Below are 23,933 nucleotides of genomic sequence, written 5' to 3' on the forward strand. Positions count from 1 at the left end.
TGGTGACCGATGAAGACTTTGGCATAACGGATTTCATTTCGGACACTGGTCTAACTGTGGCTCAGTTGGTTGGAGGCGCACCAATCCCAAAGGCGGAAGTGGCATACAAGTTTGAACTCGGTAAACCGCTTGTCAGGCCTGAGCAGCTGTAGTCCCTACCGACACAAATGTACAAATTCCATGAACGGTACATGGAAATGAGCGCCAAGGGTAGAGAGATGTTCGGAGCGAGGATCAGAAACCCCGACTTCTTGCATGGAGAAGATGTTCTATGGATCCATTTCAAGGATGTCTTCGATCTGTACCATCTGGACGCCCTCGACGTCTCTCTTCTGAGCGCATGGATTTTGTAAGTATCTTTGAGTTCGATTTGTTTCGTTCAATAATTAGCTCCTGGCATATATGTAAGCAATAATAATTTCCTTTCATCGTTGTAGAATGGAGATTCAAAGGGCCCGACGGCGGGGGGTTTACGATACTGGGTTCATCGACCCTCGGAAAATCAACACCGAAATGATCGACAAGTACGAGAAAGACACAAAGGACAATCTCGTCCATCTCCTAACGCAGCAGCATTTCAAGACGTTCATACTACTGCCGTACAACACAGAGTGAGTTTTTATTGTCGTTCAAACAAATTTCATTCCCATACACATAACATGTACATTCTGATATTTATCTCATCTCACGCATATTCCAGATTCCACTCTCATCTCACGCATATTCCAGATTCCACTGGGTCCTGTTTTTTTCGACTTGGACGCATGCAGAGTCACTGTGTACGACTCAATGAATAAAGAGAAGGTTTTTGACAAGGTCTTTCAACTGATAGACAGGTAATATAATGCCATCTATTCCAAAGTCGCGGGACTTTGTTGCTATTATGTTGATCTCGGGTAATAATTAATTAATCATAGCTTGCAACTGCACATGTAGGGCTTGGGATCGATTCCGTCAATTGATCCACGGGACTTGGAAAGAAAAACTTGGATGGAGGTTTCATTTTCCAGTGAGTACATGCATGATCCAAAATTATATTGAATTGAATCTCTAATTACAGTTAATATAAAGAGTATATTAAATCTCTCATCGTTTCTCATGTAGTGTGCAAAGCAGAACCAGGAAACTAACTTATGCTGCTACTACGTATGCGAGTATGCCCACTGCCTATCAAACCAAATATACACCACACAAGAGCTCGATGTACGTATACATAAACCATTCAAAATTTCATTGCGTATCGATTTGTTAAGTTGTTTATTAATTTCATATATTGATATGTCATTATTTTTCGAATGATAGCGTATTCACATGAGGGAAAATCTCCCACACAAGGATTTTATCACGGCTGTTCAAGAACAAATGATGGGGTTCATCAACGAAGAAGTCCTTAATCCCGATGGTGAATTCTACTACGACGGATCGACAATTCATAACGTCGGTCCTTCCTCTTCTGATGTAACGCCGGCGTCGAAGTCGTAGCTATAGCTAGCGAGCAAATGAATTGTACTATACATGCATGTATATATATATATATATATATATATATATATATATATATATATTTATATATTTATATATGTACGTACATTTACTTTAGTGTTAATATATATTTTGGTAACATATATGCACATAAAATGTTAAGTGCTTTAAATTATAAATATGTGTGTAATATATGTATTTATACATATACAGATATGCACATACATACATACATGTGTGTGTGTGTGTATATACATATATAATCAACCATGCAGCAAACAGGGCCATGCAAATAAAAAAGATGATGGTACACAGATCTTTAGTCCCGGTTATTTCACCCGGGACTAAAGATCGCTATCTTTAGTCCCGGATTCGTAGTCCTGGTTGGACAACCGGGACTAAAGGGGGGTTACGAACCGGGACTACAAACGGTTTCTCCACCAGTGACTAATCCCCATCTATATAAGTTGTATATAGAAACTATTATATATCCACCAATCGCTAAGTTATATATCTTATGAGATATCCGTGCATAGTGCACCTAATAATTAACTCATATCCAATGAGCATGTGTGTTATCAGCACCGAAAATGAAGGACGATACTAATTGGCAAACATCAACAAAGGATAGGTGCCACCAAAGCCACAACAAATAATAGTTGACTACAAGTAGATTGTGATTATGAGTAATAATATTTTTAGACTACTACAATCACTCCTAAGATGCCACGTGATGTTCTAATAAATTAGACAATATTTAAGAAAAATAATAGGAAATTAGCAAAACATCTAGCCATCGATTATACTTAAACCATTGTATCAATTATTTTCACCCATTAAATTAGAACTATTCAACTAATCACTCACTCTTAAAAACCATCTAATCCCTCCCTACGTACTCACGTACACAAGAGATGTCAAAAAGGAAAAAAAAGAAGAGTACATATATGATCCTCCCATGTAGTTTTCTCTTTCTTTCTTTATAGCTCTAAGGTTTTTCTCACATTGTGCGTGTATGTAGTGATCACTCTTGGTGAGGTTATTGAAGAAGCCATACTGCTGCAGCGCCACTTCACGCAATCCGCTCAATTATCAAAGTACTTTTTTACTAATGATGTACTAAAATGCAACAGCTTGCGCTCATATAATGATATTGAAAGTTCAAGTGCCATTGATTTGGTTTTGATGATTAATAACAAATCCAATTATGTGAGACTAATATTTTTATAAGCATTTGTTTGTCTAGTCTCATGTGGATATGAAAGTGGAGTGTTGGTGGACCTAAATCACAAGGATGAAATGCATGGAGATCAAGCTATATGTATCACTCTTTCTCTTCATTTACATATTGATATGTTCGTATATAATATTTCCATGTGATTGGCATATGCATGTGAGACTAATGTTTTGTTTGAGTATTATCTCTTATTTAATCTATTTACATTGAGAACGTGGAGATGATGAAGGTATGTTTTTATTTTAATATCTATATTTGAGAAATGCCTTCTATTCTTGTATAGGATAAGCTCTCAATGTTTAATATCTTGTTATGTATACTCTTGCTTCACACAAATATTTTGTATGCATACATTTAGGGGAGCAAATCCTATACTTTAGTTATGCATGTAATCGATCCAAGTTATTCACCTTCATTTAATTGGGATCTTTACATTTGAACATATATTTGAGTATATGACACTTGTGGTGTTGATTAATACTCATCATTTATTCATATCCTTTTATACATGCGATCGGTTGGTCATGTGGAGGTTGACAACCGGATCATTGGGACTAATAATTTTATTGAGTTGAATGAAAGAAATATGTCCCAAGAATTACAAAGGTGTTGATGCTCAAGTGATATCATTACACCTAACAATACCAAGAATGACAAAGTGAAGATATTGAAGATGTGTGATACGAAGTGGCTATTATGGCAAGACGGTGAAGGGCAAGCGATGCTCGGTCGCGATGGACCATGCGGCGGTGAAGGGCAAGCAAGGGGCTTGGCGCCGAAGAACCAAATCCGGTGGTGAAGGGCGAGTGACGGCTTTGTCATAATGGACCGTGTGAGACCATTTGAAGCTACAAGTAACCGCATCAATCATTTGAAGAATATATGGTGAAACGGTATCGGCATTGGCGTCCCTCAAGACAATGAAAAAAAGATGAAAAAAAAGGCATTCCTAATGGTATAATTATCTTCTTATTTATTTGAGTTTAGGAATGCCGTACTATTAAGATGGATGCAACGTCGAGGTGTTTGTGTATGTCTCGGTGCTCAAAGTGACCTATCATAGTGCTACCTTGAGAGAAACCCAAGCTTTAACCTATCCTTTGAGTGGTTTTAGACCTTGTTTTTGGTTGAGTTGGGTAGTCCTCTGAGTGAGCTTTCCATAGAGTCCAAGTTCATCAAAAAGGGACTCCCGAGTGAAAAGTTCTAGTCGTTTTACTCTGTGCTTTTCGGAAAGTCCGAAAAATTATCGGAAACTCCGAAAATTTTCGGACATTCTGAAAATGGCTCCGAATCTGAGATTTGCTTCTGTAAGCTTTCGGACTTGTCCAAAAATGCTTTTCGGAAACTCCGAAAATTACAGTCTTGGCCTCCAACGGCTAGATTTTGAGGGGCTTGGGTATATAAACTCCTCCACCCCTCCTTTGAGTGGCTGCTGCTCTTGGGAAGTATTAGACACATCCAAAGCCAAATAGCCATCCCCATTTCCCTACCTTTGTGGTGCCTCTTTGTGAGGGGGATTTGAGAAGGGGAGAGAGTTGGATTGAGAGAGTGAAGAGTTGAGAGCTAGTGAGCTTCACTCCATCCTTTGTGGTGCCTCTTTGTGAGAGGGATTTGAGAAGGGGAAAGAGTTGGATTGAGTGATTGAGAAGTTGAGAGCTAGTGAACCTCACTCCATACTTTGAGCACTCGAGTTCATAGCAAGCAAATCTTCGATTGTGTTTGTTACTCTTAGGGACTAAGGTCTCCTAGACGGCTAGGCGTCGCCGGTGAGCACCCAAGGTTGTGGTGTGCCACGGAAAATTTGTGAAGGCTTCGATTTCGCCTCCGCAAGGGAAGAAATCAAGAGTGAAACCGAGGAGTGCATTTGTGCAACCTCGTGAGGAGAGGGTTGAAATAGGCCCGGCCCTTGTGGCTCCTCAACGGAGACGTAGGATCCGTGGATCCGAACTTCGGGAAACAAATCACACGTCTCCTCTCTTGGTTTGCCCATTTATGCATTTTCTCATATTGTGCTTGAGCTTGTTTGTACCCGATCTACTTGCATACTTAATTGATTTAGTTGGTGACCTTATATCTTGTTTAGATACCTTATTTGTCACCTTTTGATTCATATACATTTTGTTTATTTGAGCTACAAGTTCATAGCTAGTGTTATATTCCATTATCCGCCGAACTTTTCGGTTGAGACCGGAACTTCCAATCTCATATCGGAAGTTCCTATTTGAACCGAAAGTTCTCATCATTCTAATATACTATGAAAGTTGTGATAATTTTTAGGAACGCCTATTCACCCCCCTCTAGGCGACATTAAGGTCCTTTCAGATATATATAAAGACATGCGCACACCCACCCTATGAATACACATACACAAACACTGCCCCTATGAGAGAAAAATATTTATCTGGAAGAAAACCAAGAAAAAAGTACGTACCTCGGAGACACTACCTTATTCGCTAGAAAAAAAACATACATGTGTACGTAGAACCGTAAATGTCAATGAAACCATGTTATATCGCTTTTTAATTATGTCATTCTAAATAATTAGCACAAATAATTTTGACAATATAGATTATTCCATCGTATATTGCCTCGTGAACATGTATAGTTGAATTAGATATATAATAAAAGGGTAAAAAAAAATCAAAAACCATATAATCAGGATAAAGTGATTTTTTAAAAAATTATCATTATAATTTAGTATATCAAAATATGTGATCTATTTCATGGTATACATATTTCTTTTTTATGATTATAAGGTAATATATGATTTTTATATATAGTAAATTTAGTGAGGTAGGATCTTTTAGTATTCATTTTATAAAAAAACAAAATAAATTGTCCGCGCATCTATGCGGGTTTCCTGATTCATAACTAAATATTATACGATTTTATATGAGTAAGCTATTAAATTAAATATAGATGGCATGTTAGTTTCTGAAGTAGCAACCAGTTATGCATGGTAAACTTTCTCTTGCGTGATCTGCAGGCTGGCAAAAAAAGTAAAACCGAATCATTACCGTAGAAAATGGTCAGGCGTGTAAAATAGATTCCAATAACAGAACGATCAATATCTGCCAGTGGTGTTAAAATCTTCATCAGGAAATGTTCAGGGCAAATTATTGGAATCGTTCAACATCGTCAGGTATTTGAGGAGAGATCGCGATATATATCATCAGTCGGCAGCAGCACGCTGGAAGGCAGCGACGGCAAGCAAAAGCCGCTGCGCCGGCGCGTCCCCCGGTAGCGTGTGCAGAAGAGGTCGTCGTTGTCAGGTTCAGTACGTTTGGTCGGCGCGCGTGCGACAAATCAGTCGACGTGGCCATAAGGGTCGTGAACTTATTTCTTAAAAAAAATTACCTCATCAGCATATAATTAATTAACTATTAGCTTAAAAAAATTAAAAATATATTAATATAATTTTTGAAAGAAACTTGTCTATAAATTTTCTTTTATAAAAACACCGCATAGCATGAGCATGAAAAACGAGAATAGAATTAGATCAGAACTTGCAGTTTCGAACCTAGCTAAGAGTAATGTGTCTCTATCGCCGACCTGGCATGCGGAATTGCGGATTCAATCGTTTGATGACATGGCACCGGGCTGGAACTCCGTGGTTTGCAGATTGGGTGCGTACGAGGTTGGAGTTGATCGTGTAGAAGGAGATTTGGATCAACCGTGACTTTCATTGATCATTGGAGCTTACATTTATACATGTACAACAAGGCTTGGGAGCTGCCTGGGCCTAACTAATCCCCTGGTCTAACGGACGTGCAGCGGTGCGAGCGGAGCGAGAAGCGCTGCGCGTCGTGCGCGGGGAGCGCGTCGTGCGCGTGGAGCGCGCCACGAGAGTCTGACGAAGCCGTTCGCCAACACCCCCCGTAGTCGCAGCCGTCGTATCACCGACGCAGAGAATGGCTCGGAACTCGTTGAACATGCTTGAAGGAAGCCCTTTCGTGAACACATCCGCGAACTGATGGGCACTCGGTATCGGTAGGACATGAAGTTCACCGAGCACGACCTTCTCCCAGACGAAGTGGATGTCGAGCTCGATGTGTTTGGTCTGCTTGTGGTGCACCGGATTCTTGAACATGTAGACGCTGGAGATGTTGTCACAGTAAGCGATCATCGCTTGTGGAACGCAGCAGTGGAGTTCACCGAGCAGCTGGCGCAACCAAGTGCACTCCGCCACCGCGTTCGCCACACCTCTATACTCGGCTTCCGCACTTGACCTCGAGACGGTCGTCTGCCGCTTGGACGACCAGGAGATGAGGGAGTCGCCGAGGAAGATGCAAAAGCCGGACGTGGAACGCCGGGTGTCGGGGCAGCCAGCCCAATCTGCGTCGCTGAAGGTGGTGAGCGTCGGCGACGTCGAGGCGCGAAGGTGTAAGCCAAATGCGGCCGTTCCCTTGATGTAGTGCAGGATCCGCTTCAGCAGGGTGGCGTGAGCTTCCCGCGGAGCATGCATGTGCAAGCACACCTGCTGGACAGCGTAGGCGATGTCGGGCCGCGTCAAGGTTAGGTACTGGAGAGCGCTTGCAATGCTGCGGTACCAGGAGGAGTCCTGGAAGAGAGGCCCCTCGTCGCTTGACAGCTTGGGTTTAGCGTCCGCCGGAGTGGCCACAGCCTTGCAGTTCGCCATGCCTGCACGTTCGAGGACATCGGTGGCGTACTTGGACTGGCTGAGGACGAACCCGTCGGCAGTGCGCTGAACTTCGATGCCGAGGAAGTACTTCAGGGGCCCCATGTCCTTGACCTTGAACTCCGCTTGAAGGCGATCAATGATGCGCTACAGCAGGCTCGACGAAGACGCGGAGAATATCATGTCGTCGACGTAGAGGAGGAGGTAGGCAGTGTCAGAGCCGCGGTGCAGCACGAACAGTGAGGAGTCGGCGCGGGACTCGACGAAGCCGAGGCTGGTCACATGATCGGCGAAGCGCTTGAACCAAGCGCGCGGGGCTTGACGAAGACCGTACAGCGAGCGGGAGAGGAGGCACATGTCCGCCGGGCGAGCAGCATCCTCAAAGCCTGTGGGCTGCTGGCACAGGACACGTTCCTAAAGATGGCCATGTAGGAACGCGTTAGAAATGTCCAGTTGATGCGCCGGCCATTGCTTGGAGGAGATCAGCGTCAACACGGTGCGAATGGTCGCTAGTTTGACGATGGGCGAGAATGTCTCGCCAAAGTCGACGCTCGGGCGCTGGTTAAACCCGCGAACCACCCAATGTGCCTTGTACTTGTCGAGGGAGCCGTCAGCATGAAGCTTGGTCTTGAAGACCCACTTGCCGGTGATGATCCGAGCACCGGGAGGCCGGGGAACCAGAGTCCACGTCCTGTTCGCAAGCAAGGTGTCGAACTCAGCCTACATCGCTGCGCGCCAGTTGGGATCCTGGAGCGCCGCGCGAACAGATGAAGGTGTCGGCGACAGGGTCGGCGTGGCAGTCATGGCGTACCGCGGGTTGGGTTTGCTGATCCCAGCTCGCGCGCGCGTCGGCATGGCGTGTCGAGGTGGAGAGGCGGACGCTGGCGACGACGTCTCGGGTGATGGAGGCGGCGCGACGTTGTGGGCCAGAGCAGCACTGCTGGGCGTGGATGACACGGGTGACGGAGGCGGTGCGGCGTCGTGAGCTGGGGCGGTGCCGACAGGTGCGACGACATGCTGTGCTGGAGCGGACAGCGGCACAATAGTGTCATCGCCGTGGTCCGGTGGCGGAGGAGCTGACGGGCGAGGCGATGGCGCGTCGCGGAAGGGGAACACGTCCTCGACGAACGTGACGTGGCGCGACGTGAACACCCGGCGGGAGACCATGTCGTAGCAGCGGTAGCCACGATGGTCAGCCGGGTAGCCGATGAAGATGCACGCCAGGGATCGCGGGCTGAGCTTGTGTGGCGCTGTCGCGATGGTGTTGGGGTAGCAGAGGCAGCCGAACACGCGAAGATGATCGTACATCGGGGGAGCGTCGAGCAGCAGCTGGTACGGCGTGAGGGAGCCCGTGGCGCGGCATGGCCGTCGGTTGATCAGATGCATCGCCGTCTGCAAGGCTTCAGCCCAAAAAGACAAAGGAGCAGCGCTGTGAACAAGCATTGTGCGCACGCAGTCATTGATCGTCCGGAGGATACGTTCCGCCTTGCCATTCTGTTGAGACGAATAGGGGCAGGAGAGGCGAAGAACAGCTCCGTGGAGAGACAGGAGTGAGTGAAGTGCATAAGAATCGTATTCCTTGCCATTGTCAGTTTGCAGAGCTAAAACGGGGAGCCCGAACTGTGTGTGTGCATAAGCAAAGAAGGAACGAACAGTATGGAACACCTCAGATTTATTGCGAACAGGAAAGGTCCAAATATAGTGTGTAAAATCATCAAGAAATACCACATAATACTTGTAACCGGAATTGCTATAAATGGGAGAGGTCCAAACATCTGTATGCACTAACTGAAAGGGAAATAGAGTCTGACTAGAGGAGTGGAAAGGAAGCCGCACATTCTTGCCTACATTACAAGCAAGACGGTGATGGGGGGCTGATTTATTACATTGGAAATCAAAGGAACCAAGGACCTTGGACAGGGAAGCAGAGCCAGGGTGCCCGAGCCGCAGATGCCAACGCTCCACCGACGACGAGGAAGTCGCAGAGAGGGCGTGTGGCGATGGCAGACGCAGGGGGTACAGGTCACCCGGGCTGTCACAGCGGAGCTTCACCACCTGAGTTTGAAGATCCTTGATGGAGAAACCAGTTGGATCAAATTCAATGGAGACATTATTATCACGAGTTAGCTTTTTCACAGAGATCAAATTCTTAATCAAGGTAGGAGAAACAAGCACATTATGAAGGTGTAGATCAGTGGAGAATGTGGGAATATGGGTGGAAGCTGTATGCGTGACAGGCATCTTGGCACCATTTCCGACAGTGATACAAGAGGAGAAAGGAAGAGGACGGGGATGAGCAAGAATACCAGGGGTGGAGGACATATGTGCTGACGAATCGGTATCGAGGAATCAATCCGCAGCGCTCGGAGGAGTGGTGGTGGCGACGCCGGCGGACTGCAAGGCGCTGTAGAGCGCACTGTTGTCCCAGGCGCTGGTGGATTGAACTCCTGGAGATGCCGGAGGAAGAGCCGGAAGCAGGTGCTGCGCGGTCATGGCCTGTTGGGCCTGGAACGGCAGGCGAGGGCCCAACACACCCGCGCCGGGAGCCCGGAATAGGGAAGGCCAGCAGTGGACAAAGCCCGTCCAGGGGTTGTAGCCCCAAGGCGCAGGAGGGCGAGGCTAGCCGTCGTGCCCGGCACCAGCGCCGCCGCCAGGAATCGAAGGAGCGCCGCCAGGTGGGGCGCTCCCGCCCCGGCCACGACGCTTGCCCCGTCCCTTGGGACAAGGCTGGCCGGTGGTGTCGGAGGTGCCAGAGGAAGACCCGGTGCCGGCGTAGAGGGCCTCCCCGGCTTCAGCCTTGGCGTCGTGCTGCATCTGGAGCTCCGCCAGCAGCAGGTAGGAGCGCGCGGTCATGAAAGTGTGCGGCGGATTCCGGTTGGCGATGCCGGCGCGGAGGTAGCGGAACTTGGTGTTGAGGCCGCGCAGGAGGTTGAGCACCTGGCTGGGCTCAGACACGGGCATGTTGATGTCGCGGAGGCCGTCGGCGAGTTGCTTCAGCTTGGCGGTGTACTGCGTGATGGTCATGTCACCTTGATTGATCGAGCGGAACTCGGTCTCAAGGTAGACAGACCGTTGGACGGCGTTGTCGCGGAAGACGCCTTCGATGTCGCTCCACACGGTGAAGGCAGAGGCGCAGGGCTTGTAGACGACGTCGAAGACGTTCTTGGCGATGGAGTTGTGCAGCCAATTGACCACGCAGTGATCCGCGCAGCGCCACTCGACAGTGCGGAGGTCGAGAGCGGGCGGCTCCTGAACATGGGCCTCAAGGCCGAACTTGCCGAGGACCGATTCGAAGCTGCAGCGCCACTGGCTGTAGTTGGAGACGTCGAGATCGAGGACGACCGGGATGTGGGAGCGGATGTTGACGGTTTGAAGAACAGAGGCAGAGGGCGCCGGCACAGGCTCTTCGTCAGAGGTGGACGAGGCGTCGGAAGCGCCGGAGCTGTGCGACATGGCTAGCAAGGGAGAGGTAGCGGAAGACTAGGATCAGAGGGTCACTGATACCATGTAGAAGGAGATTTGGATCAACCGTGACTTTCATTGATCAATGGAGCTTACATTTATACATGTACAACAAGACTTGGGAGCTGCCTGGGCCTAACTAATCCCCTGGTCTAACGGACGTGCAGCGGTGCGAGCGGAGTGAGAAGCGCCGCGCGTCGTGCGTGGGGAGCGCGTCGTGCGCATGGAGCGCGCCACGAGAGTCTGACGAAGCCGTTCGCCAACAGATCGACCCAGACGGGAAACTGGATGGTGACGTGCTATGCTGCCGACTGAACTGACGGATGAGGCGCTGACGGGGAGAAAGAGGCAAACCTTGGCCCAAATCCTCTCACCCGATCCCCTTTCTCTCTATAGCTTTTTCCGGCGATGGCGCGGGTGAACGGCGACGATGGCGGCGACAGCGGTCCGGTGAGGGAGTGGACGCGCAGCGGTGTTTCCGTCTGGTGGCTACAACCTCGTTGGCTAGGGGGCGAGCACAAAGGCAGCGCCAAGCCGTTGCTTCCCGTCCCGGCATGGCGGTGACGGTGAGGGGCCAAGCTGTCGCTTCCTGTCCAGCATAGCGATGACGGTGAGGGGCGAGCTCCATGGCGGTGCGTGGACGATGATGACCGGCGCAACCGAGAGGAGGAGGAGGAGGATTCGGCGCACACCGAGGTGCGCATGGGCGAAAATGAAGCTCATGCAGCGACGGCGGTGATGCCGCTTCCCGGCGGTTCGACGGTGGTTTTATGGCTCCAAATCGGTGAGTGAACCCAAAACCCTAGCTTAGTTTGATTTGTTTTGGGTTTTGGGCTTAGGGTTCTTAGAACCGAATTATGGTTCTTAGAATTTTGGGGGTTTGGGAAATTTCAATCTCATTTATTCCCTTTTGCTCAACAATCGGGGAGTTTCAATCTAGTTTATCCCCTTTTGGCTCAATTTTGGGTGCTAGCCGAAAGTTTCTTGCTTCGGTCTAGGGTTCTTAGTAGGGGGGATTGGGAATTTCAATCTTGTTTATCCCAATCCCCTTTCTTCTCTTATTTTCTTCTGTTGAGTAAGTAATTTAAACCCAAAAAACTTGAATTGAACAGCTAACTGTAAGCATGAATCCTAATTTTAACATATGTCGAACTCATGGCTAAGCACAGGGATGATGAGATCAATTATGAGGGTTTGATTTGGCTAAAGATCAGCTCTGATACCACAATGTTGGAGTTCTAATTTACAGGACCTTAACTTTAGCCTATAAATCAATCACCTTCTAATTACTGACCTATTGGATTTGATGCCATTGATCCTTCTTGGTTTCTCCTTTCTTTCTCTTCTTCTAATTTCTGTTTCTTTTTTCTTTTCTTCGCTAGATCACGTCAAACTTCGGGTCTCCACCGGCTTTGCCCTAAGACAGCGTTACGAAGCCCTTCCAGTGTGATCGCCGATCGGTGGCGTTAGGATTTAGGGTTTTCACGAGAGAGAGATTAGGCGCCCCTTCTCCTCTATGTTACTTCTCTTTTATAATGCACTGGTGGGCCTCGGGAGCTTATCTCGAATTTAGATTAGGATAGTTTGTTTTAACCGATCACAAAAACAAACTCCTTCTTGTCTCTTTAGTTCGGATTGTGGGCTCATCCGAAAAAAATCAACCAATATAACTTTCATAAAAAATGTAAGTAATTTGTCAAAACTATTATTTTGCTATAATTTTAGATGGGTATTTCACAAAATTGCAACGAATAGCAAATGATTTTCACAAAATTGTACCTTTAACCTTCTTTGTGGGTTTGATTATATGGGTCCCAACTTACAGCCGCAAACATATTGCATATATGATAGGTGGGCATATATTTATCAGAAAAATAAAGTTGTATTTTTATAATGGAGTAAAATATATGGCCGGTCCTTAAACTTGTGAGGTGGTGTCACTTAGGTTCATAAATTTTGAAAATGTACATTTAGGTCCGTAAACTTGGTTTAATGTATCACCGCTGGTCCAATCAGCCCTTGAACATGGCTGACCGCCAACGTGGCACGTCACGTAGGTAGCATTTTTGTGCCCGTCCCCTCCGCATCACAACACATTTCATAATATTACATATTCCCCCTATGTGTTACTCTAGCAGCCTGAATCCCGCCAGAATCCCCAAATCGTTTTAGTTTAAGAATTGATAATTGTTTTAGTGTAAGGACTGGCCATATATTTTACTCTTTATAATAAACTCATGTGTTTTAGTTTTCTAAAATGTCTGTAAAATCAAAGTCCTTTGATCCAGTAGCTCCAATGAACTCATGTACTATTGCTTTATATAATGGCATGCTCCAATTAACTGCCATCTCCTCTATTTGTTCGGTTAAGTCCTTTGATCCAGTAGCTTGCCTGCTAAGTTGGGGAAGAGTAGTCTTCATTGTTTGCCTACTGGTTTCTCTATTCTCTGATAAAAATCCTTATGTTACAATTTTATTACTGTATCTTTTTTTTTTTGCTCACTGGGTGATGAGTAATTTTCATTTTTTGATTGCCTCACTTGTTAAATGCGTTACTTTCTTGAAGTTCCTTTGGTATGATTATTTTATTGTGTGCAGGATAAATACATGCAAAACAGGTTGGTGAGACTAGTTTGTGTTTTCCTTCAGTCTCTCATCCGAAACAAGATCATAAACGGTGAGTGCACTGTTGTGTGCGGACTGTGGAGCAGACACATTATTTTGTCTCATATATACAGTTTATTCACATTGATCTGTTATCATTTGATTATTGTGTTGATTATAAAACATTTACATATCTGCTTTCTTGATCCAAAATACTTTAAAGTTCATAATACAAACCTTTTGATATCTTTACCTTCACTATCCTTAATGTACAATAACGTCTCCAAAAACACTAAGATAAGATTAAGAGTGTACCAGATAGAGAAGACAAATTTTACATGAATATGCTATGGGGGTTATCTTTTGCATTTTCTTAATGTGTGCATGTGGCTAAAACATTTTTTTTAAAAAAAGGAATTACTTTGCTTTGAAAACTCATGTGTGTTACACTGTTACTAGCCATATACGTGCCACTATAACACCTTTTTTCTTGAATGATCTTTTAATTTGCTCAAGTTGGTTTTTAGTATTCATCTTGATAATGGATATGCTGTTTGGTCTCTGAACTGTAAATGATTAGTGTTTTTTTTGGATTTGCGACAGTGGTCACAAAGAAACATTTAAGTATGTTAAATTGTTGGTGGATTGATAGTCTACCAAGTCACCAACTGGTCATATTGGTCGTCATAAAGTAAATTCAGTTTTTGTTTGATTAAATTCTTTTCCATATATAGTGAAAGAAGCAATTACACTACCAGACTTGGGAGCTACCCTGTGGGCCGCTAGATTTCCTGTAGGTTCCGCGGCCAACTCACAGGAATATTAATTTTCTTGACGGGGTTACTTATACCCACAGAAAAATTATGTTATTTTTGTAGGTTTTCACACAGACCCACAGAAAAATAGCGTTGACAAGTGGGCCTCAAGAACCATCAAATAAAACTTAGGCAGCCAAGTCCCAAAACCTAATTCCCCACCCCTCTTCCCAAACCCTCGAGCCGCGGCCGCCCCTCTATTCTCTCCAGATCCGCATGGCGAGCGCCTGTGCCATACCTTCGACGAACGGCGGGTCGGCTACCGAGCCTCCGCCCAGCGCCATCAGCAAGATGCAGCCGACCATCACCACCATCTCCTGCCGGCGACGAGCTTCCACCATCCCCTCCACTGCCGGTGCTAGCCACCCCAAGGCCCAAGCTCAGAACCTCTAGATCTGGATGCCCCAACCCTGGGAACCACGGATCCAGCCGTACCGAGTGTGGGTGCTCCAGATCTCGCGGTTCTCGGCTCCGGCAGCGCCGGCAGGAGAATGGGCGCTGCCCCTCCTTCCCCTCCTCTTCAGTAAGTAAAAGCATCCAAAAATATGTGTGTTTCAATGGTGAGGAAACGGTTTGGAGCACCTCTGTCCATGCTAGCATGTGTTTCCGCTGCTAATCCCAACCACCGATTTGTTCAGATAGCCGCCGGCGGAGATTTCTGGGAGTTCAATTTAATCTGCTCCAAAGTTGCAGCCAACCATTCTCCTTCAGGATGAAAAAGGGTAAGTCATACTAGTTTACACTTGTGGATTATTTTGGCTTTGATCTGTATTACGTGACTGCCCAGTAGTAGATCTAGATTTCGACACAGTTAGTTGCTAGGGATTGGGTTATTGGCCCTTGACCACAAGATTAATGATTGTTAGTGGAATGTCAGTAGATCTAGATTGGGTTCTTGTGTCAAAACCTGCGTTGCTACATTCATCAACTAATCTAGATTGGATTAGTTGATCCATTACTATTGTTGCCAATTATTATTCTTTCTCAGAGCTCTGATTCCCAGATATTAAGCAAGACAAGTTGGTTCCCATATTGTCTACATTATGTGATTTAGTTTCTATAATAGAAATTTAATTTTCTTGGATTACTCCTAGAGTATAATATTTATTTTACATCTAAATGATTTGTTTCTTGTTTCAGCCTTGTAAGACAATTATGTCTGGACCAACTAATTTTCCTCTAGCCATTTTGTGAAGACCTAATATTGTGGCATGACAGATGTCACGCCCGGAATTTCTATCCAAAATTCCAAACGCTTACATGTGCGCGAACCCTCGTCCAGGAATCAGCCGAGGCACACAATAACAAATTGGTAATAGAGTACAATTATTACTCTAATTAATAAGCGAATAAAATGTCATTACAGAGGTAGATAGTTCCTCTCAATCAATAAAGATCTAAGCAGCGGAAAATAAAATAAACGGCGCAGACGATTCCACTCCACAGGCAGCTTGACCAGGGCTACACCTAATCCTCCACACCATCAGCATCACTGTAGAACTCCTCCTCTGATGAATGATTGCAAGGTGAGTATATGACATACTCAGCAAGCCACGCAGCAAATATGCAAGTGCACAGGATAACAAAGGATGGCATAGTAGGGTTTCATTTTGCATAAACAGCATTTAATAAACATTTCAGAATTTAGTAAAACAGTTGAGTAATAATTAAACAATATTAATCCAACGCTATACAACATACCCTGTTGCATAGGCCCAACCATTCTGAACAACCAATCCCGGCTGCACAGTTCTATCTCCAAACCAGGAATATTCCATTCCAAACCAGGAGCTAATCAAATTATTACCAGTCATAGTATCTTTTATTATGATGAGAGGTGTGAGACTAATCACGAAAGACATTGTTAGACCCGCCCATAACCGCGGGCACGGCTATTCGAATAGTTTTACTCTGACCAGAGGTGTACCACTATACCCACAAGACACAGCCCCACGACATGTCACCATGCGCCTTGATACCACCACGGTACCTCAGAAAGGAGCTGTGACAGTACCCCTCGCACAACACAATCCACCACAGCGCACCGTTCCTGGATCATAATCACCCCCTTATAAACAAGGCATGGACTCCCCAGCGACCCCCGTGGGCTTATCTCCGCCACTTCTCAGTCTGGTGCCCCGCCATGAACCATGCTATACAAAAGGTAAAGCCGTTGCCCACGCTGGCTTGTGGTTGGCACGGTTAATGTTTCACAACCGAAACTCGTGAACCGGTCCTTAATTGTCATGAGCACGACCATCAAAACCATGTGCTCACAACCCACCATTATCAGGTTTTAGTTGGCAAATTAATTAATTTACCAATCATGATTAACCATCATGAGTCATCATTAAGCCATCATTAAATAATAGTGAGTCATAAGTTATCCCAATAGTGTGCTAAAGTTTCTAAGCATGGCTAAGCAATCACATCTAATATCTAGCTGAACCAATATAAAGCTCAACTAGTCAATTTATAAGAACCCAAGGTATCAAGGAATAAAGTAATCAAGAACAAAAGGGCTATAACAAACAATAGGTTAATTCCACCCAATGACATTCGAAAATAAATGCAATAGTTGAATAGAAAAAATAGCTTTAAATGGGATCAACATGCTCAAAGGGGTTGTTTGGGATCTGTGTGACTTGCCTTGCTGGCCTTGGAACTCTTCAAATTCTTCTCCTGCGAAAACGGACTCTCCGGAAACGTCGGAATCTAAACAAAAAAGAGCAAAACACCAAAACAGCACATAAACAAGCATGAACAGTACATGTGGATATTTTTAACATGTAGATCTCAATTTTAGAAAAATTTAGAGACTTGAACCAACTAAATCCGAGCTAAGATGAATTAGTTATGAATTTTTAAAGATTAAATCGGATTAAAACACTTATATGGATTTTAATTGAATTATGACGCAATAATGAATTATTTTTGAAAAGGAAAAGAGGATTTATTGCGTCAGCGGCTAGGGTTTGCGGTAGACCGGGTGCACGGCGACGGTTCACGAGAACGGACGGCCGAGATCGATCCATCCAAAACGAACGGCCGGGATCGATCGGTCCACAGCCAGACCACAGCGGTCGGCACCGATGGCGTCAGCGGTGACGTCACCTCCGGCGGCGACCGAACCGCGCGAGCTCGCCGGCGAACGACGGCGCGGCGGCGCGAACGGAGAGCACCTACGGGTAGCGGACAGCACGGCGAACTCACTGGTGACCAAAGAAACGGCGGAAGAACAACGGTCGGCGACAGCGGCGAAGAAGAAGCGGCGGCGACCTTCGGCTTGACGACGGCGACGATGTTCCGGCGGTCGACAGCGACGGCGGAGGGGCGGACGAGGACGGCGACGCGACGGCGACCACGACGGCGGCCTTCCCGAGCGACGGCGACGACCGGAGCGACGGCGGCGCACGGCTGGAGCGACGGCGGCGACGGCGGCGCTAAGCTACACGGTGCTAGAGCTCTACCGGCGACGAGAGGCGAAGGCGAGGGTGGCGACGGGTAGCGGAGACACCGGGGATCCTTTTATAGGGGCAAGGACACGGCGGCGAAGGCCCACGGCGACCGGCGACGCGAAGGAAAGGTTAGGGTTCGGGAGAGAGAGACGAATCCGATTCGAGATCGAATCCACGAATTTCCAAAGCGATTTAGATAAAGTTCCAAAAGGGAAAAGGTAGAGGAGGTCCCGAAGATCATTTCCCCTCTATTGATTTCATCGGAAATGGAAAGGATCGGCCGGATTTGGAAGGAGACGACGGCGGCGCGACGCTAGGGTTTCGGGCGGCGGCGGCGCGAGGAAGACGACGACCCTGACAGGCGGGCCCCACCTGTCAGCGGGCGGACGCGCGCGAACGGCGGCTGCGGACTGGGCCGACTTGGGCCGAGGAGGAGAGAGAGAGGGTTTTGGGCCGACTTTCGGCCCAAAGCCAAGAGAGACTTTTTGAAACTTTTTCCAATTTAAATTATTCATGAAATGCAATTCCATTTATTAAAAATACTTCCTTAGCCCAAATAAATCCCAGAAAAATCTAGGAATTATAGAATTAAGCAAAGTATTTAATAAAATTTTATCTGGCCCCATTTTATATTGGAATTTATTATTTAAAAATAGATCTTCTCTTCTAGGCTTTTAAAATCAATTCTAATAATTCCAATTAAACAACAATTTATATATTTGAAATTTTTAGGATGTGACAACAGATTGACAGGTACTCCCACACTAGAGTCCCTGCTATTCATAAAACTTTGTTTGTGTCTGGTAGTGAGTTGTTTGACATGGAATTAATCTATCAGTGGATTATCATGCACTATGCTTTCTTGGTCACATTTAGTTAGAATGCAGATGCTTTTCTTATGCTATTTTTACCTTGCAATTCATGGTAAGGATTGTGTGAATAATGAGTATTATAGTGTTTTATTTTCTCTGTTTCAGTAGCTAAGAAAACATATTTTTAGCTCAGGTTGTATGCATGAAATCATTAGTGCTTTCTAGTCTCTCGTAGTGCATATACATACTTCACAAGTCTAAGTCCATGTATATCTTTTGGCAAGTCACATACTGCTACATGTGTTGGATAGATACATGCCATCAGAACAATAAATTAGTTTCAGTCTCTTGTTTTTAAAATTTTCTTATGTACAAACCCTTTATAATTTACCTTGTTCATGTCACTTTGTATTTTTCTTAACAGGCCATAGCTTGAATCTTTAAGTGCTGCAGTTAAATATCTACAGAATGTTGCACATGATGAAAATCAAGGTATGCTTCTCATTCAGTGGATGAAATCTTTTCTTAGTCTAAGATGTCCTAGCATTTGCACCATGAAACTTGTCATTTAAGCATCCATAGAAAATGAGTTTGATCCTATTATCCTAGCATTTGTCTTATCTGAATTGGCAGAGTACTATAGGAGGTATTTTCATGGTCACTTTTCATTTCAGTTGCCATATTTCATTTTCATGCTTGTAGTTGAGAAATTTATGTTGCTCACTTCATTTTTTCCCTGTACTAATCTATTTGTTTCTCTATAACTGGGGTATTCAGAATCATTGTTATTTATTTTGTAATGAAGAAAATTATGAAATTGAACCTCTTTTTTTTAAATCTTTTAGCTTCCTTTGCCCAAGGTTGAAGCACCACGGAACACGGACTGCTGCTGGAAGACAATTTTCTTTTACATGTGTTTGATGAATTGTAACTGAACCATTTAACTTTTCTATGCACCCACAGAAAAGTATTTTCTGACGGTAATTCATATTATTCTGATGGTTTTCGGCCTACAGGGTAGACCTGAAGTCTGGTACATGTGTTAATATGGTATAATTGATTGCTGAAATTTGTAATTCATAGAGTTTTCAAGCCATCTATGGCCATTTAACTCCTTTATTCCAGCCTCATTTATCTTTCTTTGGTTGCATGCTATATTTTATCGAAATCTTTTACTTATTTATATAGTTTTTGTGCATGGTTCTTTGCAGTTCAAGACCTCTTCGTCGAGGTACAAGCTTTCTGCATTGAGTTCTCACAGATAAGGGAAGCAGCTGGCTTATTCCGGCTGCTCAAATCTTTGGAGTGAAGAAATGAATTGTATGCTGTTATTTCTCTTTTCTGTATAGTACATTTCTGTCACCTTTTTCTAATTCTGTACATCTCCTTTCACGCGGTCTCTGTAAAAGCCTCGAGAACATCAGATAGTACTATATTCAGTATCTGAGTCATCATGAAATTTTCTTCAGAACTCCATTTGTTGCAGGCAATACCGCAATATCAAATGATAGAATTGACATAAGCTTTTTCACTTCCAATTGTCAGATATGTTGGTCGTATCGTCATCAAATGTTTGGAGATTTCTGGTTTTGGGTTAGTTCTCTGGACTCTGGGTGCTCAAGACCTGGTGATGTGCCCCATTTTCTATCAGAATCTGCAGCACCCTCCTTACAGCAGTGCACACGCTTGAAAGAGTTGTTAAGTGGACTATACCAAGAACAGATTTAGTACTCAATTTATACTCGGTGCAAAATTAGTTCTGCTTGTAAGTCCACTGTACGGTGACAAATAATAGATGCATGTTTTGATATAATCTTCAATATCTGTAGCGTAATTGGCAAAGAAAAACATTCTGTCACCAATTATTCTTGTAGTATATGTTTACTCGGTGCAGCATAGTCGTACATTCTGTGTTAACACCAAGCCTGCCAGTGGTCTGCAGTTTTATACAGCAAGGTTGCGGCGTCTTGGTTTATGTCAGCTTAAATTCCTGTGCACGGAAGACAGCTTGTTGAATACAATGTTTCCATGTCTATACACAGGATTTTGCAATGTTTTTTTTTGTGATAATAACTTGGTAGTAAAGAAAATGGGTAGATGTGAGTACCACTTGGCACATTTCTGATTGGGAACATGTGAAAATCCCTTTTCCCCCCTGCGTTCCAAGGGACAGGTTGTGTTCTTTCGGAAGGTTGGAACCCTTCCTAATATGTTAAACGTAACCTTCCTTCATAATATATATAGGGTTAATTGGATTAGCCCATTATTAATTAAGTATTGGATAAAATACTTGAAAAATAGATTAATATATTTTTTAAAACAACTATTAATATAATTTTTTAAGCAACTATCTTATAGAAACTTTTATAAAATACTCCCTCCGTGCTCGTAAAGGAAGTCGTTTTGGACAATGATTCTTGTTTCTATAAAAATATTTATTAAAAAGTGATATATGTATACTTTTATGAAAGTATTTTTCAAGACAAATTTATTCATATAATTTTTATATTTTTAAACTCAACAACTTGAGAGTTATTCATGATTTATATTCCTAAGATTTGACTTAAACATTATCCTAAATAATTTTCTTTACTAGTACGGAGGGAGTATATTGTCAACGAGAGAGAAGTGGGGAAAGTATAGTATATAATGTATCCTTAGGCTGCATTCGTTTGGTGAGTTTGAAGAAAGATTCTTTGTCTAGAAAAACTTACTAGCAAATGATTAATTGATAATTAATAATTATAAACTTGAAAAATAGTTTTATTTGATTTTTAAGCATCTTCTATATAAAATGTTTTAGCAAAAAATATATCATTTAGCATTTTGAAATACATGCTAACGAAAAAAATAAGGAAGTTAAAATCTAGAGTCGAACAAAAGAAGGATGTTAAAAAGGACTCACCTCGCATACAAGCAATTTATGGCTAACTGGATCTAGTTCTTGTTGCTTTTAATGGAAGCAACTTTATTTGGAGCTAATAAAGTGAACTGATATTTCTTGTGCTATTATAGAAGTTAAAAACAACGTACCCAGTCAGGAATCATCCTAAGACAGTTTTCTTGTGTTGACCACCCAAAATAACCTTGTGAGTGAAAATGAGGTGCTCCTTGCATATTCTCTTCTCTGAATGCCATGGAATCGGAAAACTGGAAATTTGTTTTACACCTACTATTTGGAAGTGCAATTTGGTGAAATTCTAAAAACAGAATATAGAGCTTTGGGTGCTAATGGAAACAAATATGTATTTCTCGGAATAAAAGTAAAAAAAACTCTAATTGTTACTCCCTCCATCCTAGAATATAATAACTTCATCACCTGCATTCTTTTTCTCAACCAATTACAACCTTTCACCATTCTAATCCATCATCTAATTTCTCTTTTCAACTAATCACAACTCTTTCACATTCAATGCTAAGTACTTTCGTAATACTCGTGTTCAGCCCTATAACTCCGTATATTTTGGAACAGAGGCAATATCGAACCAATTTTTTTTCCTATCAGGAATCCTTCAAGATAGTTTTCTCTCTTTTCTCAACACCCACCTTGAGCAGATGAGGAGCTCACTGCATTTCCCAATGACAGTACACTTCTCTATTGTTTACCTCCTATCTGAATGGCATGGAATCGAAATGAAAATCCCAAGAGCAAACGGAAGAAATGGTCAATTGCGACAAGCCCAATGAGGCAATGACCAATCGCTAACAAAAAAAACAGACAAACAAACAGCATTGGAACAATTACATCTGTGCCCTCCACTTTAAAAGACAATTGCTATTTTACCCCTACGTTTTAGGGTTTGCATTTTTACCCCCCACGTTTTGAATTTGAAACAGCCGTCTACCCTCACTTGTGACAGCCGTTTGGTGGGTCTCACGTTGTGTGTTAAAGAAATACAAAAGGAAATAAAAAAAGTTTTTAGGAATTATGAAATGACATTTGTACCCCTGAGGGAATGGATAGGGTTGATTCTTCCACCCGTGCGTTCGGGAAAAGCTAGCGCGGGGGCAGCGGCGGCGAGCGCGCGCGGCGGGGAGGGCAAATAAGACGTCAAAACTGAGGGCAACCAGCTGCTTTGTGCAAACCCTAAAAAATAAGAATAAAACAGCAATTGGAGTTGAAAGTGAGGGTATGGATGCAATTGCCCCCAGCAGCATTTGCATCCAACACTTTGTTCATAAAGAAGCCACCAAATGATATACTCAAAATAAATCCCATATTGGCGTAATCGTAATTCCATTCGCATCAATAGCCAATCAACTAGGAGCACCTGTGATTAATTACACGTAATTACCCCAGATTAATTAATGAACTACCCATCTCTACCCAATCACAAGGCGGCAGCGGCGGCGGCGGGGAGGTGGTCGTAGCCGCGGCAGTGAGGGCTGTGGGCGAAGTCGGAGAGGGGGAAGGAGGTGGAGACGGGGCCGATGTAGAAGCTGAGAGTGTCGCCGGAGCGGTCGACCTCGCCGACGGGGAGCCAGACGAAGAGCACCTTGACGTAGACGCCCTGGAGCGACGTGAGCCGGCCGGAGGCGGCGGCGCCGGCGATGCGGGCGCCGTACCGGACCAGCCACGTCCTCGCCAGCATGAACTCGCAGTCCCGCGGGAAGTACACCTCGAAGCTCCCGTCCTCCCGGAGCTCGTACCCCTCCACCCCCACCGGCAGGATCCCCCGCGGGAAGTCGTACCTCTCCAGCATCTCGTACGCCGTCGGCGTCGACGTCCCGTTGCCGCTCGCCGCCGCCGGTGTCGCCGCTACGGCGAGGACGACGACGGCGGCGGCGGCGAGGAGGAGGAGGAGGAGGGGGTGGGTGGCGGCCATGGAGGTGGGAGGAAGAGCTCGTGGGTTGATTTTGATTGGGTTTTCTCCTCCTCCTAGCTGGCTGCTTTGCTTAGAAGGGTTCTTGTCTCTTTGTATAGCTTAGCGATTTTTTTTGAGAGAGAAATTTAGTATGAGTGATTAGCTGAGTTCGTTTCTCATCTTTAGCTGTGATTAGATTAAGTGGCAAAAAGTTTTAGCGTGCCAAATCAGATATACGGACACACATTTGAAGTATTAAATGTAGACTAATAATAAAACAAATTATAGAATCCATCTGTAAACAGCGAGACACTACGTTATCAGATCATGGAGCAATTAGGTTTAAAATATTCGTCTCGTAATTTACACGCAATCTGTGTAATTAGTTCTTTTTCCTATATTTAATACTCTATACATGTATCCAAATATTCTATGTGACAAGGTGAAAAGTTTTGCCGGGATGTAAATAGGCCTTTTATCAACCTTTAATCTTCGTTTTCCACGCGCACGTTTTTCGAACAACAAAACTATACTTTTTTTTAACAAATTTTCTACAATAAAGTTGCTTTTCAAACTTTTCATACTTAATACTTATGTTCTAACGAGTCATTATGTTTGT

At 44.4% G+C, this 23,933-nt stretch overlaps 3 protein-coding genes across 3 annotated transcripts in view; 1 reads left to right on the forward strand and 2 right to left on the reverse strand.

Annotated features, from left to right (window-relative positions):
- LOC127756366 (uncharacterized) overlaps positions 1-20,579 on the forward strand; it is a 57,645-nt gene extending 37,066 nt beyond the window's left edge. The window contains exon 13 of the mRNA XM_052281718.1: positions 20,055-20,579. The gene's annotated coding sequence lies outside the window, so the exon portion shown is untranslated. The remainder of the gene's footprint in view (positions 1-20,054) is intronic.
- On the reverse strand, positions 6,462-7,463 carry LOC127757390 (uncharacterized mitochondrial protein AtMg00810-like). The gene has a single exon (XM_052282888.1). It carries the CDS (start codon positions 7,461-7,463, stop codon positions 6,462-6,464), a length of 1,002 nt encoding a protein of 333 aa, XP_052138848.1.
- A 2,125-nt stretch (positions 20,580-22,704) lies between the features above and the next one.
- Positions 22,705-23,407, reverse strand: LOC127757803 (uncharacterized). The gene has a single exon (XM_052283390.1). The coding sequence runs from the start codon at positions 23,333-23,335 to the stop codon at positions 22,841-22,843; it is 495 nt and encodes a 164-aa protein (XP_052139350.1). The 5' UTR covers positions 23,336-23,407; the 3' UTR covers positions 22,705-22,840.
- Between the last annotated feature and the right edge of the window lie 526 nt (positions 23,408-23,933).

The sequence above is a fragment of the Oryza glaberrima genome, chromosome 12, assembly GCF_000147395.1.
Source record: "Oryza glaberrima chromosome 12, OglaRS2, whole genome shotgun sequence".
NCBI classification, from domain to species: Eukaryota; Viridiplantae; Streptophyta; class Magnoliopsida; order Poales; family Poaceae; genus Oryza; species Oryza glaberrima.

Coding starts and splice junctions, on each gene's coding strand:
- LOC127757390 (XM_052282888.1), bottom strand. CDS start 7,463: ATGGGGCCCCTGAAGTACTTCCTCGGCATCGAAGTTCAGCGCACTGCC.
- LOC127757803 (XM_052283390.1), bottom strand. CDS start 23,335: ATGGCCGCCACCCACCCCCTCCTCCTCCTCCTCCTCGCCGCCGCCGCC.